The 16,266-nt window shown below is 37.6% G+C and overlaps 1 protein-coding gene across 27 annotated transcripts in view; it reads left to right on the top strand.

Moving 5' to 3' along the window:
* The window catches only part of TRDN (triadin), a 386,030-nt gene that overhangs the window by 55,850 nt on the left and 313,914 nt on the right, over positions 1-16,266 (top strand). For all 27 annotated transcript variants that reach the window (XM_070449854.1, XM_070449856.1, XM_070449855.1 and 24 more), the window contains exon 2: positions 194-403. In XM_070449854.1, coding sequence (XP_070305955.1) covers positions 194-403 — 210 coding nt within the window. The remainder of the gene's footprint in view (positions 1-193; positions 404-16,266) is intronic.

Consider the following 16,266-nt stretch of genomic DNA (forward strand, 5'->3'; position numbering starts at 1 on the left):
ATGCTGAGGAAGTAAAAATGTGGTAATGGACAGGGAGTTTGGCCCTACCACTAAGGAGGTGTATTCTGCCATAGAAAATGCAGTAAAAGAGCTATATATACTTATATGGTCTGTGTTTTGTGAGGGTTTTTTGTCATCAATATTTGATGTGAAATTCTAAACTGTAATTCTCCTTTCTCAAACGTTTGATTAGGAAATGCATCTACAACCACAACTGTGATAGACAGCAAGAATGGATCTGTGCCCAAGTCACCTGGAAAAGTGCTGAAGAAGACAGTCACAGAGGACATAGTGACAACGTTCAGCTCCCCAGCAGCCTGGCTTCTGGTCATCGCTCTCATCATCACATGGTCAGCTGTGGCCGTTGTTATGTTTGACTTAGTGGATTACAAAAACTTATCAGGTAAGGTCCATGAAGTTTGGCTCTTACATGAAAAGAAGCAGTGTTTTCTCCAGCTCGACTTTTGTTTCTCTTCGCCCCACAAATAAAGCATCCTACTACAAACATGCTTGAAGGCCACTGAGGGCCAGTTCCCATCTTCACCTTTCCTTCTTTTCTTTGTCTATTTTCCTCATAGATTTCAAATGCAGTCTTATTTGAAGAGCTGATCCAAAGGGGAATACTGTAGTCCCATGAGGATAATGATTCCGAAGCATGGTGGTGATGGATATTTGGTTTCGGAATAGGGATTTTATCAACCAATAATAAAGGATAATTTGTAGATCTTATACTTGGTTAGTACTCCTTTATAAAGGAGTAAAGTGTAAGGAGAATGTAAAACTAAACCAAACCAAATAAAGCACTTTTGGATAAATGGAAAATTGTGTAAGTCCCCTCACCATCTGGTTCCAAGCTTCCTTTGCAGGTATTCTCTTTGCTCCTCCCATTGCATGCACACCCAGTCACTCGGTCACTAAGCATGCTCAGTCCACCCCATGGACAAGCAAAAGTAGTGGAGAGGGTTGCCATGCCCTCCTCCAGGGGATCTTCCCAACCAGGGACTGCACCCACATCTCCTATGTCTTCTGCATTGGCAGGTGAATTCTTTACTACTGAGCCACCTGAGAAGCCCTTGCTCCTCCCACTAAAATACCCTATTTTGAGTTTTCTAGTTATTTGTAATGAGATACTATGACCAGCCATGTGTTTTTATAGTTTGAAGTGAAATAGGTATAGCACAGAGCTTTCCAGGTGGTGCTAATAGTAAAGAACCCACCTGCCAATGTAGGAGACATGGGTTCAATCCCTGGATTGGGAAGATCCTCTGGAGGAGTACTTGGCAACCTATTCCAGTACTCTCGCCTGGAGAATCCCATGGACAGAGGCACCTGGCTGGCTATAGTCAGAGGATCGCATAGAGTCAGACACGACTAAAGTGACTGAGCACATACGCATGCAGGAATATCACAAGTAACGAAATCCAGATTTTCACTGTGGCCTATTCAATGTCTGAGTATGTTGTTCATCTCTTTGTTCAAGGTCTTTTTGTGTTTTTCAAATTATATTTGTTTATTTCCACATCTGCTATGCTCTATTGACTGAGTTCCTTGAGGGAAGGAATCAGTCAGGTGCTCTGTATTAAATGAATAGATGAATGAGTTTATGCTGATGCCTTTGTATCATAAGCAAAAACATTTCATCAACCTCTTAATGTGCTCATTCATATTTGCACTGAGCACACCCCAACCCACCTGTTCTTTCTTTAGTAGGAATGGAATCAGTAGAATGCAGAAACTGTTAAGTTGCATTCTATACACTAAGAGATCCTCTAATTTCTCATTATGGCATTTTGCTTATTCAACAGTTATTATCATCAAGCATCTACTATATGTGCCATGACTAAAAATGACTTAATCTGACTAAGTAAAAAAAAAAATTAACTAAGTAAAATGACTAAGCTAGTAGGAGTAAGGGGAAATCATAAAAATATATGCTTGGATTTATTGACGTGGAGGTGTGAATGAGTTGACTCTGCCCCCATAGCATTGTAGCTGGGCTAAAGTGAGCATGCGCATCATACAACAGAGAGACAAGTCCCATGATGTCAACCAAAGCAAAAGGGCTAGAGCCATAAGCATCTGCTTTAAATAGGCAGTTGTTTTGATACTTTGTGTAAGGCAAGCTCTTAAGAGAATATACTGTTAAAATGTGAATAATATAAAGTATGACCTAGAATTTTAAATGAAAATCAGTTGGTTACATTCCTCTAGGAGATTTCATTTCCCTTGAGCCTAATTAACTGTGATATTTCATCCATTCTTTTTTAGAATTTCATTCATTCAAATTTTAGAACCAAGTATGGTTCTTCAATTCATAAAATTGAATTCATAAAATATAGTTCTTCAATTTTTACAGTAGATGTATTTTAGAATTGCATGTAAATCTAATATTTGTAAAATATTTTAATAAATGTACTAAAGAAATTACTGTTGAATTTGCCCTTAATTATTTGATAAAATGAGCAGCTACATATAACTAGACTTTCAGGTTAGATTATTTGAATGCAGGACACACTCATAGTCCACAGTAGAGCTTCCTTGGACTATTGCAGTGAGAAACTATGGATAATGCCTCTGTTACTGGTATTATATTTGATTGGCAAAAAATAACCTCTGTATTCCTAGTACTTCATTTCTTCTTTCGAGAAGTGCTTATTAAGTACATCTTCTTTGCGAAGACTCTTCCTCCAGTTCTCTGTATTTATTAATGATCTAACCATCTCTCCATTCCCTGCAAAAAGAAACCTGCAAGTCATCTTTTAAATCTGCTGGGCACCTGATCAATCACCATACTGTATGCCAGGCAACCTTCGTACCCCTCATAAATTTGCTTCCTCTTTGCATGGCCAGGTCTCCATTACTATGCTTTAGGCCTTGATTGTCTTTCAAGGGTGCTAGTGCACTTTCTTCTTGCCTGCCTCATCCAGTCTCTCCCTTTTAACATTGCCCTTAAGGTATCTTCATAAAACACACATTTCATCATGTATTTTTGCCAAGTACAGATTCCCTGGCATGAAATTCAAGTCCTTGGCTTAGCCCTTTATTTCCATCTTGTGATTCCGCTCATGGGCCCCGTTTTACCTCCCACTGCTCTCACCTGTTTTCTTTCCCTAGGAGAACATGCTCTCTCATTCCCCGCCTCCACTCACGTTGTCCTTTCCCCATTCCATGATCCAGTATAGCAGAAAGTGTGCGGAAGGCTGAGAATGTTTACTCTGGTACTGGATTTCCTCACTGTTAGTAATAAAGCCTGATCTTGGAACTTTCTAGCTGCTGTGATGTGAGAAAAGTTGCTTAGGATTTCTTTGCTTCTGTTTCATCATCTAAACAGTGGGGATAATATTAGTACCTAGATAATAAGATTATTAAGGAAATCATTATAAATGAATTTATTTGTGGGGTGTTTAGAACAGAACCTGGTTTATCACAAAGTACTGTGTACATTTTAATATCACTAGTAAGAGATTCATTCCTCTTTACTTGAAGGATGGATTCATCCCTTTTTTGCTAAACGTTTCCAGATTTCCTAGGAAAAATTCGCTGTGCCATGCTTTCCTTTTCTTAGTCCCTTATGGGCACCTGTATTATCAGAAGCTAACAGATTGTATTATTAGTATCTGTTTACTTGTCCGTCTCATTCAGAAACTCAAACTTATTCAAGGAAGAAACTCTCTTATTCATCTCTGTACATGAGTGTCTGTTATGTAGCATATTTTCTGCTGTATATTGCTTAAAGGAATGAATAAAGCTGATATTTTGATTTTGAAATAATTCCTTAATTATGAAGAAATAAATATTTATAATAAAAATTTTATTAAAGCTGGATGGCTTTTGAGCAACTTTAAAAATTAATAAATAATTTAATTTTTAAGTAGTTTTAATTTGACAAAATTTTGTGTGTGTTAGTCGTTCAGTTGTATCATGCTCTTTGCTACCCCATGGACAGTAGCCCATCAGGGTCTTCTGTCTGTAGAATTTTCTAGGCAAGGGTACTGGAGTGGGTTGCCATTTTCTTCTGCTTCAGATTTTGGGACTTCCCTATAGCTCAGATGGTAAAGAATCTGCCTGCAATGCAGGAGACCAGAATTTGATCCCTGGGTCAAGAAGATACCGTGGAGAAGGAAATGGCAACCTAATCTAGTATTTTTGCCAGGAGAACGCATGGACAGAGGAGCCTGGTGGGCTACAAATTTAACAAAATTAGAATAAGAAAATTAAATATGTTTATAAGATGAAATGATACTTGTCATATATTGTAATAGTCATCTATGGCTGCATAGTCAAGTAAGAGGTTTAAAGAATAATAAATAACTCACCTTACACACTTTCTGTAGGTTAGGAATTTGGAGATGGTTTAGGTGGGTGGTTCTGATGTAGGGTATATCTGAGGTTGCTATGAAAATGTTGGCTGATTGCAGACATCTGAAAATTTTTCTGGGGTTGAGGAGCCATTGGCAAGATGTCTCACTCATTCAGCTGTCAAGTTAATGCCGGTTTGTCCTCAGAACATGGCACCTGGTGTCTCCAGACTGAGTGCTCCAAGAAAGAGCAAGACAGAAGTTACAATGCCCTTTATAACCTACACCTGCTAACCACACACTGCCATTTCAGCAAAATCCTTTTGGTCACACAGTTCATCCCTACTCAGTGTTGGAAGAGACTGCACAATGGTATGAGTGCCCACAGGCAAAAATCTTTGGGGCCAGTGTGGTGGTTGGCTACCACATAGTATATTGTCAGAAAGTTATATTGCCAAGTTATGTATCTTAGGATAAATGCTTATATCTAAAGAAGCAGTGTTCGTTTCTCTTACTTGACAAAGAGAGACAGGTGAACAGAGAAGGATGGTGTATTGGAATGGGTGGTATAATGGGGCCATATCTAGGAAAATAAATATTCTTCAATGGATTTGAAGTCTTAAAAATCTCAAAACTGAAATTCTCAAGGATATATATATGTGTGTGTGTGTGTGTGTGTGTGTGTGTGTGTGTGTGTATTCTTCAATAAGAAATTCAAATACTTTTTGCTATAAAATTTAAATAATTAATTTCTAGAACCCAAAGAGTATAAGTTCAAGGACATTGTATAATTACAGCATAAAACTTCTAACTCATATTAACCACTGGTTGGATAGGATACATACACTTACATTAAAAATTCTGATTTCTTTTCTCCATTTATTATGTTTTTAACCTCCCTTTGTAATGTTGTTTTTACAACAACAACACTTTTACAGAAAAAAAAATCATTCACTTCATTGAGAGTTTCAAAATGTAAATGATTCTCTTATGTTTTTAATGCTATTTTTAATTGGTACCTTTCAAATATTATTACTATGATGAGGCTTCTGTGCTGCATAATAGTCTTTGAAGTATGTATTGTTAATGTTAAAAACAAGGTTGGTGGTAGAAGAAAGCATATCAGAAATAGTTCTGAAGGCCAGGCAGGTTTACTATCCTTGGGCTCTGAATTACTCTCTGGCACTAGAGAAAAGTAGATAAACAACTCCAAGATATTAAAAAATGTTTACAGAGAAATGAAAATCTGTTTTCATAAGCAAGTACTGGATTGGGAAGAATGATTCTCATCTGGGCAAAATTTTCTCAATTCCTTATTTTCTGAATTTGATTTGGTTGATCTGTATATAATCTACTTTTGAAGTACTAGGAGAAGTGGCTTTTAATATGTGCTTAATTCGAAAGACTGGGTTCACTTATATCTCTATAGCCTACAAGTTAGCATTACTAGGTGGTTACATTTTCTTGTCTGTAAACTAGGGATGGCACCTTGATTCCTGGTCGGCAAAATTTGTGACTTTGCTTCATCTTTTCAAATAGGACAAATTTTAGGACACCAAAATCAGACACTAGATAAGAGATTTCACCTACCCGTCACTTCTTACTAAATGTAATGTTGAAACACTATGCCAATAATACTATTGTCTACTTTGATCAGAGTAGAGTTACTATAAGTAATGTAAAATAGGGAATTTATTTTATGTGACTTGCATATTCATGGGAGCTGATTAAGCAGTCTAGATGAGGCTGTTGTAATTTATCTGGTACAGGGTCAGAAGTCAGCAGAGTTGAAGATAGGGTAGAAGAGAAACATATCTTTTTCTTCTCTCTTTCTAAATTCTTGGCTGGGGCCCCTCTAGCAAAAGACAAATTAACAAAAGAAAGGGATTCAGATTTATTTAATATAAGTTTTATGTGACATAGGAGCCCTTCATAAGAAAATGAAGACTTTAAGAGGCAGTTAGACCTGAGCATTTTAGTGCTTGCTTTGATGAAAAGTGGTAAAAAAATGTGACAGGACCAAAAAGGGTCTGAGCTAACTGTCGCGAGCTGGAGTGAGACCTGTTCATTCAGATTCCTCTGGACTTCCGGGGACAAGGACATTGCTTTCCTCTGGGCATAGTGGGAGCCCTCTCACAGGAGGGTTTATGACCCGCTTCAGAGGAAGATCGGAAAATTCTTCTTGCACATGCTCTTTGTCGAATTCTTCCAACTGGGTATGCTCTGGAGCCACAGATTGGGGTAGCATATCCTGAACCCCTTCACTGAAAAGGACAGATGGAAATAGAATAGGGGAGACTAAGGATGAATGGAACCCTCCTTTGACTCTTACCGCCTCTAATTACGATGATGTGGGTGAGCTTCAATATAACTTGGTGACTTCCACCTTGGGAACACACAAGCCTTAGAGCAGGGTTTTGAGATGCTGAAGGAGGAAATCCAGTGGGAACTCAGAGATGCAGTCCACTGCTGTCACTGGTCAAGATCAGCCTGTATGTTGGTCGTAATGTGCATTGCACGAGAGCTGACAAAGTCTGCTCTGCACCAACCTTCAGAGAATAAACAGTGGCTATTACTTCTATTTTGTCTTCCACAGCTCCTATAAATTTCCCTCACTCCCAACGGTTACCTGGAACATTTATAAAAGGGAATCCTGGGAAACGTAGTTCGAATTAGAGATGAGACAGCACATGAAGCCACACCATAGGATGACTGTATCATCCAAAACAGAACACCTGCGAGAGTGGAATGGAGATCACAAGGCTGCTAGAGGCCTTGCCCCCAACCTTCTGTAGACTCAGCCAGGAGGTCCTTCCAGAAAACAGAGGGGTGTCCTGATAATTTAATGACTCAGGATCAGAATTTGTGGTCTCTGTTGGTACTCCTTATAGACTTGTTTGTCTTATTTACAGATACAAATTTCTCTCTAAACAATAAATGCAAACAAATAGGATTGCTAAAGAAATGACTACAAACTTAGAGGCCTTTGTGGAGGTTAATGATTTTTCCTCTAGGTCAGAATGTATGGGAATAAATTGTAGTGATTTGTTTCTTTTCTTAACTTAAGAACAAGGGTCATAATTGATTAGCATCTTCATCCATAAGAAGGGAAGATCATTATATGGCTATATCCAGGGGGTCTCAAAGCACATAAAATGATTTTTTGCAGGCATTCCACAAAATATTTCAAAACAATTTTCAAAAAATAGAGAAGATAATCTATGTAAAACATACCTGCTTGGCACATAGGAAGCACTCATTAAATGTAACTTGAATTTGAATCTTATTACCAGGAAGTAAGATCAGTAATCTGAGAAGAGAGCCAGCAAGAATATGATGGTAAGAAGCATCAATTTCTTATGAAAGTCTTGCAGACATCTCCTGATGTGCCTTTTAAATAGATTTTCTAATGAGGTGTGCCATTTATCTACTGCTCTTGAAAATTAATTTCCCTGATTTTTCTTCCCCTGGCACTTAGCCCAGTAAAACAGGTGCACTGTTTGTCAGGGTATGAGTTTAGAGGAGCAAAATGACTTAGGGAAGACCCAAAGTCAATCAGAATGTTTAAATTTAACATTTAATAGTTATGTATATATGTATATGTGTGTCTCTCTGTGTGTGTATAGAAATGACTGTGTGACTGTATATATATGAATATATTATTGCATTTCAGGAGACTTGGAAAACTGGAACACTAAATGCAGCATTTTAGACTTTATCAGTTCTCCTGTGTACTGAGTTTTCAAGAATAGTTGACATTTTGTGTGCTTCTTATTCTGATTCAAGTCTTATCTCCAACCCCACATTTTCTGTTCAGTGTCCCAGGCTTATTTAGTCCTCTTGGTCACCATATCCAAAAGGATACATTTCATTACTTAATTCCAATCTGCTCTTAAACACCTTAAGGAGATAGCAGTTTTTGTAGTCCAGTGGTTCACAGATTCTAACCAAATTTTGTTGATTCTTCATGAAATGAAGAAAAAGATAAAGAGGAATTTATCCACTTTAAAGGATGTGTCCTTATTTCTATTATTTATACATTTTTGATCTTAAAATTCTCTTTTGAAATGATGATAATGGCAGGTACTGTTTCTGTTACAGTTTTTTAAATGATATTTTCTTACAAAATAAAAAGTTAGCAATTCGATGTTGGGCTCCAGGTTTTTGCTGGTGGCAATTTTCAAGGTCAGAAAAACCCAAATTTGATACCAATGCTCTATTCCATTCATTTGAACCTTGGCAAATGATATTGTATATTTATAAATGCATCTAGTTGGATACAATTATAAATCATATCAAATGTTAATACCCATTTTTCAATGGTCCAACTATTAAATATCTTTTCATGCTGTGCTTGGATTCACTTCCTTAGCAAAACCTTTTCTGAACTTTCAATGTAAATCAAGGTACTCTATCCTAATTCCCCATTATATCATTTACTCTTTACTCACAGCACTTATTACAAGTTGTATATCTTTAATTGTATGTGATTATTTATTTAATATCTCTCTTCTCCACTGATCTGTTAGTTTTGCAAGGAAAGTGACTGACTGTTTTATCTGCTTGATTTTTCTAGTACTTAGAAGTGTTTAGCACTGTGAGCTCAATAAACATCTGAATGAATGCTAAGATGAAAGAATGAATATATAAGTAAATAAATAAAGGAAAATGTGGTAGCATTTTTTACACTCTGAATGCTGAGTAATGAGCATAGTTGTTCTTTTTGATGACTTTGAAAGTGTTAGGATTCACTTTGTAAACTTCTGTTTCCCTGATTGAAACTTAAGCATCTCACAGTAAAGATTGTCTCATTTATCTTACTATTCTTGTTAGCCTGCTGACTGCCTGCCACACATTGTTCAGTACAATTTGTATGAGCTTAACAGGAGTTATTTGCTAAGCATATATAGCCAGCAAACAAGCGAAACCACAAGACAGCAATAATGAAAGAACACATGGCCTTCAAGACCTGAGTGAGTGGTGGAGTGCAGGCTCTGGACCGAGGCCCTCACTGCAGCTAGTAGCTATGTAGCCATAGATTCATGACTTGTCTGTGCCTCAGTTTCATTCTCTGTAGGCAATGATAGTATCTGCTTCATGTGGTTCTGCGAACACTGAATGAGGTAATATATACAAGACCCTTGGAATTTTGAATGGCACATTGTAATTGTTAGATAAATTGTAGTTAGTATTATTTTAATTTATTCTTCATGACTTTAAGCATATTCAGTGTTTCAGAAAGATGAATAGGCATATTTCAAAAAGATGGATTGACTACATGCTTTCCAATTTTAAATATCATTTGAATATACATAGATTTTCCCAGTTATACAATAGAAATACAATGATTAAAGTATTCTATTTTATTTTCACACTGAGGGAATGTTCTAGCCTTTCTGAAATAGTTTGTTATTTTTGTATGATAAGTAATAAGTACATAATTCATGACCATACATGCTACATTTTAATGTGGTGAAAATAACTTTAAAATTATTTCTATGGCTAACATAGTGATAGAATAGCTAAAGAGAATGTATAATCAAGAGTTTCTCAAACCAAACCTTGACTTGATGAAATACATGTCTATTAAATCATTAGTCAGAATACGCTAATTGCTATATTAACCTCAAATTTAATATCTTTCTTCTTCACTGGTCTGCTAAGTTTATAACATACTGATCCAAGTAAGTCATATAACTGGAATACTATGGTATTTTAACTCTTCTTCTGCTACCAGAAAATTAACTCTGTAGCTTGGAAAAAATTCTGTAGAAATTTACTAATATAAATCTACAGAAAACTTGCTTTCTCATTCCTTATTAATTCATGTAGCAATTGGATTGTATTTATATTTCAAATATACCTTTCTAAGAGGAAGAAAGTTAATTTTTTCAATTGATATGATAGCATCCACACCATGCTTATTAATAAAACTATAATAAGACTCTTAAAGTTTTCTATAGATGCTTGATAAGAATAAAAAGCAACAGCCAAAAGTTGTTTCTGATTTTTATTTCAGAATAAAAAATGCCCTTGGATATAAAATGACATGGATGTAGCTCCAGCTAGCTGGAAATATTCCAGGCTTAAACATCTGCAACGCAATTTTGCCAGCAAAAAAATTGGTTGATTGGGGTCATATTGAGAAAGAAAGGTGAAGTGTACATTTATTTGCATTAATGCTTCTTACTACCTCAAACAGTAACAGTTGAGGTACAGTAAAGGACAATTTAGAAACATACTGTGAAACTGTTTAATACCGACATAATCACAGGATTTAAACTAAAGTTACTTGTGTTTAATTTTATTAAGTTTCCACACAAGTGCACATTTCTAAAATATTTAACTTAGTTAATAGTGAAGATGAGTGTGGGAAAATTTCAATTGCAAAAATGTTAAAAATCAGAAGGAAAATGCCTCAGATGTTGAATGGCAAGAATTAGAGCTATACTCTTACTATTCAGATGTAGATTAGAAAAAGTCACAATCATTTCCTCAGGCAGTCAATAAGACAATGAACTCACTAAGTCAGTCAGTTCAGTCTCTCAGTCGTGTCCGACTCTTTGCGACCCCATGAATTCCAGCATGCCAGGCCTCCCTGTCCATCACCAACTCCCGGAGTTTACTCAAACTCATGTCCATGAGTTGGTGATGCCATCCAACAATCTCATCCTCTGTCGTCCCCTTCTCCTTCTGCCTTCAGTTTTTCCCCGCATCAGGGTCTTTTCTGATGAGTCAGTTCTTTGCATCGGGTGGCCAAAAGTATTGGAGTTTCAGCTTCAGCGTCAGTCCTTCCAATGAATATTCATAGACTGGGTGGATCTCCTCGAAGTCTAAGGGACTCTCAGGAGTCTTCTTCAACACCACAGTTCAAAGGAATCATTTCTTCGGCACTCAGCTTTCTTTGTAATCCAATTCTCACATCCATACGCGACTACTGGAAAAAAAACATAGCTTTTACTAGATGGACCTTTTTCAGCAAAGTAATGTCTCTGCTTTCTAATATGTCGTCTAAGTTGGTCATAGCTTTTCTTCCAAGGAGCAAGCGTCTTTTAATTTCATGGCTGCAATCACCATCTGCAGTGATTTTGGAGCCCAAGAAAATAAAGTCTGTCACTGTTTACATTGTTTCACCATCTATTTGCTGTGAAGTGATGGGACTGGAAGTCTTGATCTTAGTTTTCTGAATGTTGAGTTTTAAGGCAACTTTTTCACTCTCCTCTTTCATCAAGAGGTTCTTTAGTTCTTCACTTTCTGCCATAGGTCTGTGTCATCTACGTATCTGAGGTTATTGATATTTCTCCCAGCAATCTTGATTCCAGCTTGTGCTTCCTCCAGCCCAGCGTTTCTCATGATGTACTCTGCATATAAGTTAAACAAGCAGGGTGACAATATACAGCCTTGACGTACTCCTTACGAACTCACTAAAATTACTTGAAAATCAGGCTCCTAGTTTTTCTTTGCTTTAAATGCATCTAAGTATCTACATCTGCGAGTATTTTGTTTTTTTCCCCAAAATTATAACTCAAATGGGTTTTATTTTTTAGTATCTGATGCACTTCACAGGCTTTGTGTTCACCCTTTATCTTTTGCATCATTCTTACTAACAGATGGAGCAGCCTGACCTTGCAATCTAATACGGGCAGTATCCAGAGCACAGAGGGAGGAGAGAGACACAGGAAGAGGATGATGAGAGAGGTGGAGATAAAGGGAGAGAAAATGATTTGGGGATATGTGTTTTTCAGGGATGTTAATAGATATACTAAGGCAAATTCAAAATATTAAGAATATGAGCAAAAGCTGATTCATATCAGACTGCAGCAAACCACAAGTGATTAGCAGTGCTTTGCAGACAAGACCTTGGAAAAAACTTATATAGAGAAGTGTGCTGTATGCTGTCATGTCTGACTTTTGTGACCCCATGGACTGTAGCTAGCCAGGCTCTTCTGTCCACAGGATTTCCCCAGCAAGGATACTGGAACAGGTTGCCATTTCTGTAGGGTATAGTTCCGGCGAGGCAGAAAAGGAAAGACGACCTCAACAGAAGTAGGTTACCTTTATTGAGGCAAGGAGGGGCCGCAGTCAGCCTGACGACCAGGCTGAGCCCCGAGAGGGATCAGGGAGGCTTCAAACTTATAGGGAGGTTTGTGGAGGCGATAAGGGAAACGTCAATCAGGCAGGATATTTTGAGTATTCTTTTGTGGAGATGACATTTGTAGTTAGGCAGAGGGTGATAAGTCTTCTGGGCGGGTGTAGGGGGTGCAAAGTTCCCGGACAGGGGACGATAAGTCTTCTGGGCAGGTGTAGGGGGTGGAAGGTTTCCGGACAGGGGTTGATAAGTCCCATATTGATGCAACCGGCCTGGAGCATCAGGGTGGAACTAAAATTCTGTTTTGTTTTCCCTGAAGTTAGATGATTCAGCGAGGGGCCTTTGAGACTGTTGTTTCTTTTCTAGGCCCAAAATTCTCCTTCGATTTCCTACTACAGGGGATCTTCCTAACCCAGGAATGGAACCCAGATTTCCTGCATTTCCTGCATTGTCAGACTGATTCTTTGCCAGTGTACAACCTAGGAGAAATTATAAAGAATCTGCCTGCACTGCAGGATACCAGGGTTTGATCCCTGGGTTGGGAAGATCCCCTGGAGAAGGAAAGGGCTACCCGCTCCAGTATTATTGCCTGGAGAATTCCGTGGACAGAGTCTGCCAGGCTATAGTCCTTGGGATCACAAAAAGTCAGTCAGGACTGAGTGACTAACACTTTCACACCTAGAAGCAGGGACAGAAGCAAAGGAAGGGAGTCATTTGATTGGCTGCAGCCAAAGTCTTTGCCTTATTTGGGAAGGGCTAGTTGACTCTTTGCAACTTGTCCTTAGATCTGATTTCTTAACCTTGAGGCATTTAAAGGCTTTAGTTTTTGTTTGCTTACAAAGGCTGCTATGGTCTTAGAACCACCTGTCTAATGGCTTTCTAACAGAGAAGTACAAGTTACTGCTTCAGGAAGATCTTGCTTTTTAAAAGGGATTATTACTCTTAAAGAAATATGTGTGTGGGGGGGGTGTGGTATAATAGGAGAAGGCCTCATGAACGTGTGTTTTCAGTGTTGCTGCATCTAAATGTTTCTAGGTTTAAATGACATCTCATTCCTGTATCTTCAGTCTTTGCTGTATTCCCTCTTTCCGTTCTACATATGTTTATGTGTTTTCTAACTTGAAAAAACCGACAAATTTCCCTCACTTCCCTATATCCCTATTTAGCTCTTAATGCAAACCTTTTGTTTCTGTCCCTGTAGCCAAGCCCCTCTAAGAGATAATCTGACAGTATTCTATCACTCTGCTGAAATGTTTCAAATATACACTTGATTTCTAAATAAAGAAATGGAACAGATGAACAAAAGAACAAGTTGCATAGTTATCTTCATCTCAGTTAAATCTTGCAGTACTAGAACTGTTGACTGACACTTGCTTGTTAAAAACATGACCTCTTATGATTTTTATTCTTTTCCAATTGTTTTTATTTTATTTTTATTTAAATGTTTTATTTTTTATTGTATAGCCTATTAACAATGTGATAGTTTCAGGTTCACAAGAAAGAGTTGGGGGGAGAATGGATACATATATATGGATGACTGGGTAGCTTTCCTGTGCACCTCTTATGACTTATAAATCTTCTTTAGCACCATTAGCTTCTTTCCCCTGTTAGACAATACCACCTTATTCCATTGCTGTGGTGACTTTGTGTTTCCCATCCAAGTGATGAGGAAGTTGCCATCATATTTAGCTTGCTTAACTTCAATACATGGCTTTCAGTCTAATAACAGGGTCAGCCCTTCCTTAAAATGGTCAAATAGTTAGATTAAAGCCCAAAAGCAGTGATACAGTTCTAAACAATTAAAGCATCCAAGATAAGTTTTAAGAAATGCATTCTTCCCACCATGGGAGTCAGCAAGTGATTTTTATTTTGGAAAAAAAAAAAAAAATGAACTCATCAGTGTTTTTATTTTCCTCTTAATTGACCTACTTGCTCAGAAGTTTGCTTATAATTGACCTTCACACATAATAACTTCCCAGTTCACATCTTTGTCCCTAATTGCTCCCCAGTTTTTGAAAGATAATTAGATGGAGCATCAAACTCAAAATTCCTCACTGGGCTGATTGTATTTCTTTCTAGGCCTGCCTCCTAGATTCCAAATCCAGTTTCCTGTTTCTTCAATTAGAAACTTGAGACTCCTCACACTCTTTCCCCACTACTCATGAACATTCAGTGATCAAAAAGAACTGATTCAACTTTCTAAATGTCTCTTTATTCTGCTTGTACTCTGGCCTTGTCTCTATAACTCCTGCCTTGCTGCTGCTGCTGCTAAGTCACTTCAGTCATGTTAGTTTCCCCCAAATTGTTAGAGTAGCTTCATATTTTCTCTTTGCCTCTAATCTTACTTCTGCCTCCTTGCTCATTGTTTGGTCAGACTACTGCAAATTGCAAATCTCATTTTATTATTCCCCTGCTTAAAATTTTAGATGTATTCCTTTACATATAAGTATGTATATGAAAGAAATACATGAAATAATGAAAGGATAAGTCAATATTAACAAAATTAGGTAGCTGTCAAAAGAAGAGGACACTACAGCAAAGGATCAGAATAGCAACACAGTTTTCTCTCTTTCTTTCTTTTAAAAATATTTATTTATTTGTCTACGACACCAGGTCTGAGTGCAGCACTCAAGATCTTCAATCTTAGTTGCGGCATGTGGGATCTAATTCCCTGACCAGGGGTTGAATATGGGACCCCTGCATTAGGAGCACAGCGTCTTGGCCACTGGACCAGCAGGGAAGTCCCACAATTTTCTTAAGATGTGCTCTTAAATGGTTTTTGACTTAGAACTCATAAACAGCTTTTTATATTTTAAATAATTTAAGCCCTAAAATCTGAAAACACACTGAAGCAAATGAATCTAACTATATATGAAGTTATTGGCATAACCAGAGAAAATAATTACTTCAAGTAACTTTAAAACATACAATTCAGACTCTCTGTCCTTATTGTGGTATAGTTCAAGTACAAAAAGAAATGAAAAGAGATCTGAAACTCCATTTGCTGCTTTTATTGTTATTAGTGGTATTGATGTCATTTTATTTGAAATTCTTATTGGTATACGGTAGAAAAAATGAAGTAATTAATTCAATCGATATTAAGAAGTGAGATTTTCAACAGAAGAGAAAAAGTGTATCATAGCTGAAAAGGTGGGCAAAAATTCCGGATTTTAATTTGGAAATATTAGTGTAAACACATGCCTTTTTTGAAATTTAATATTTCTTGCCACAACAATCCAACTCAACGAGCACTGCTGCTGATCAAATTTTAATCTCAAAATAACCATTTCCCAATTACAAGAACCATGACTCCTTCAAGAAGTAGCTGATTCCAGACTTTGGCAAAAGAAAGATAAAAACATACTTTGGACATTTTTTTGACCTCAAACAAAAAACTATCAGACAAATGATGGAAAAGACATGTTTATTGAAGTATTTATGGATCTTGGAGTAAGAATTGAAGCATCTAAGATTTGCTTTAAAATGTTTAGTAAGCCAGAAAAAAGAAAAGGGGTGGGAGAGAAGAAATATATAACTGTGAAAATGTTGATAATTATTGAAGCTACGTGTGGTGAACTTGTGTTGTGTCCCTTTGGCTAAGATAAGACTGTGTCTTCCAGAATTCCCTCGTCTGCATAGTTGTGGGTTTGTGTGAGCCCGAAGATTCATTGTGTGGGACACTTGAGAGGCAGAGGCAAGCAGGACCACGAAGGTCACTGCAGCGGACCAGACGCGGTTGCACACGTCTGTTGTCACTGATCCCTCGGCTCACCTTGCCGGCCTGGTGACAAACAGCTCCTCCTGCCGCAGCCCCAGCTCCTGCCAGAGCCTCTTTTGGCTTTGTCTGTCCTGGCCGAGGTGCACCGTTAGCTCCATGAG

Source organism: Odocoileus virginianus, chromosome 19 (genome assembly GCF_023699985.2).
Source record: "Odocoileus virginianus isolate 20LAN1187 ecotype Illinois chromosome 19, Ovbor_1.2, whole genome shotgun sequence".
Taxonomy (NCBI): Eukaryota; Metazoa; Chordata; class Mammalia; order Artiodactyla; family Cervidae; genus Odocoileus; species Odocoileus virginianus.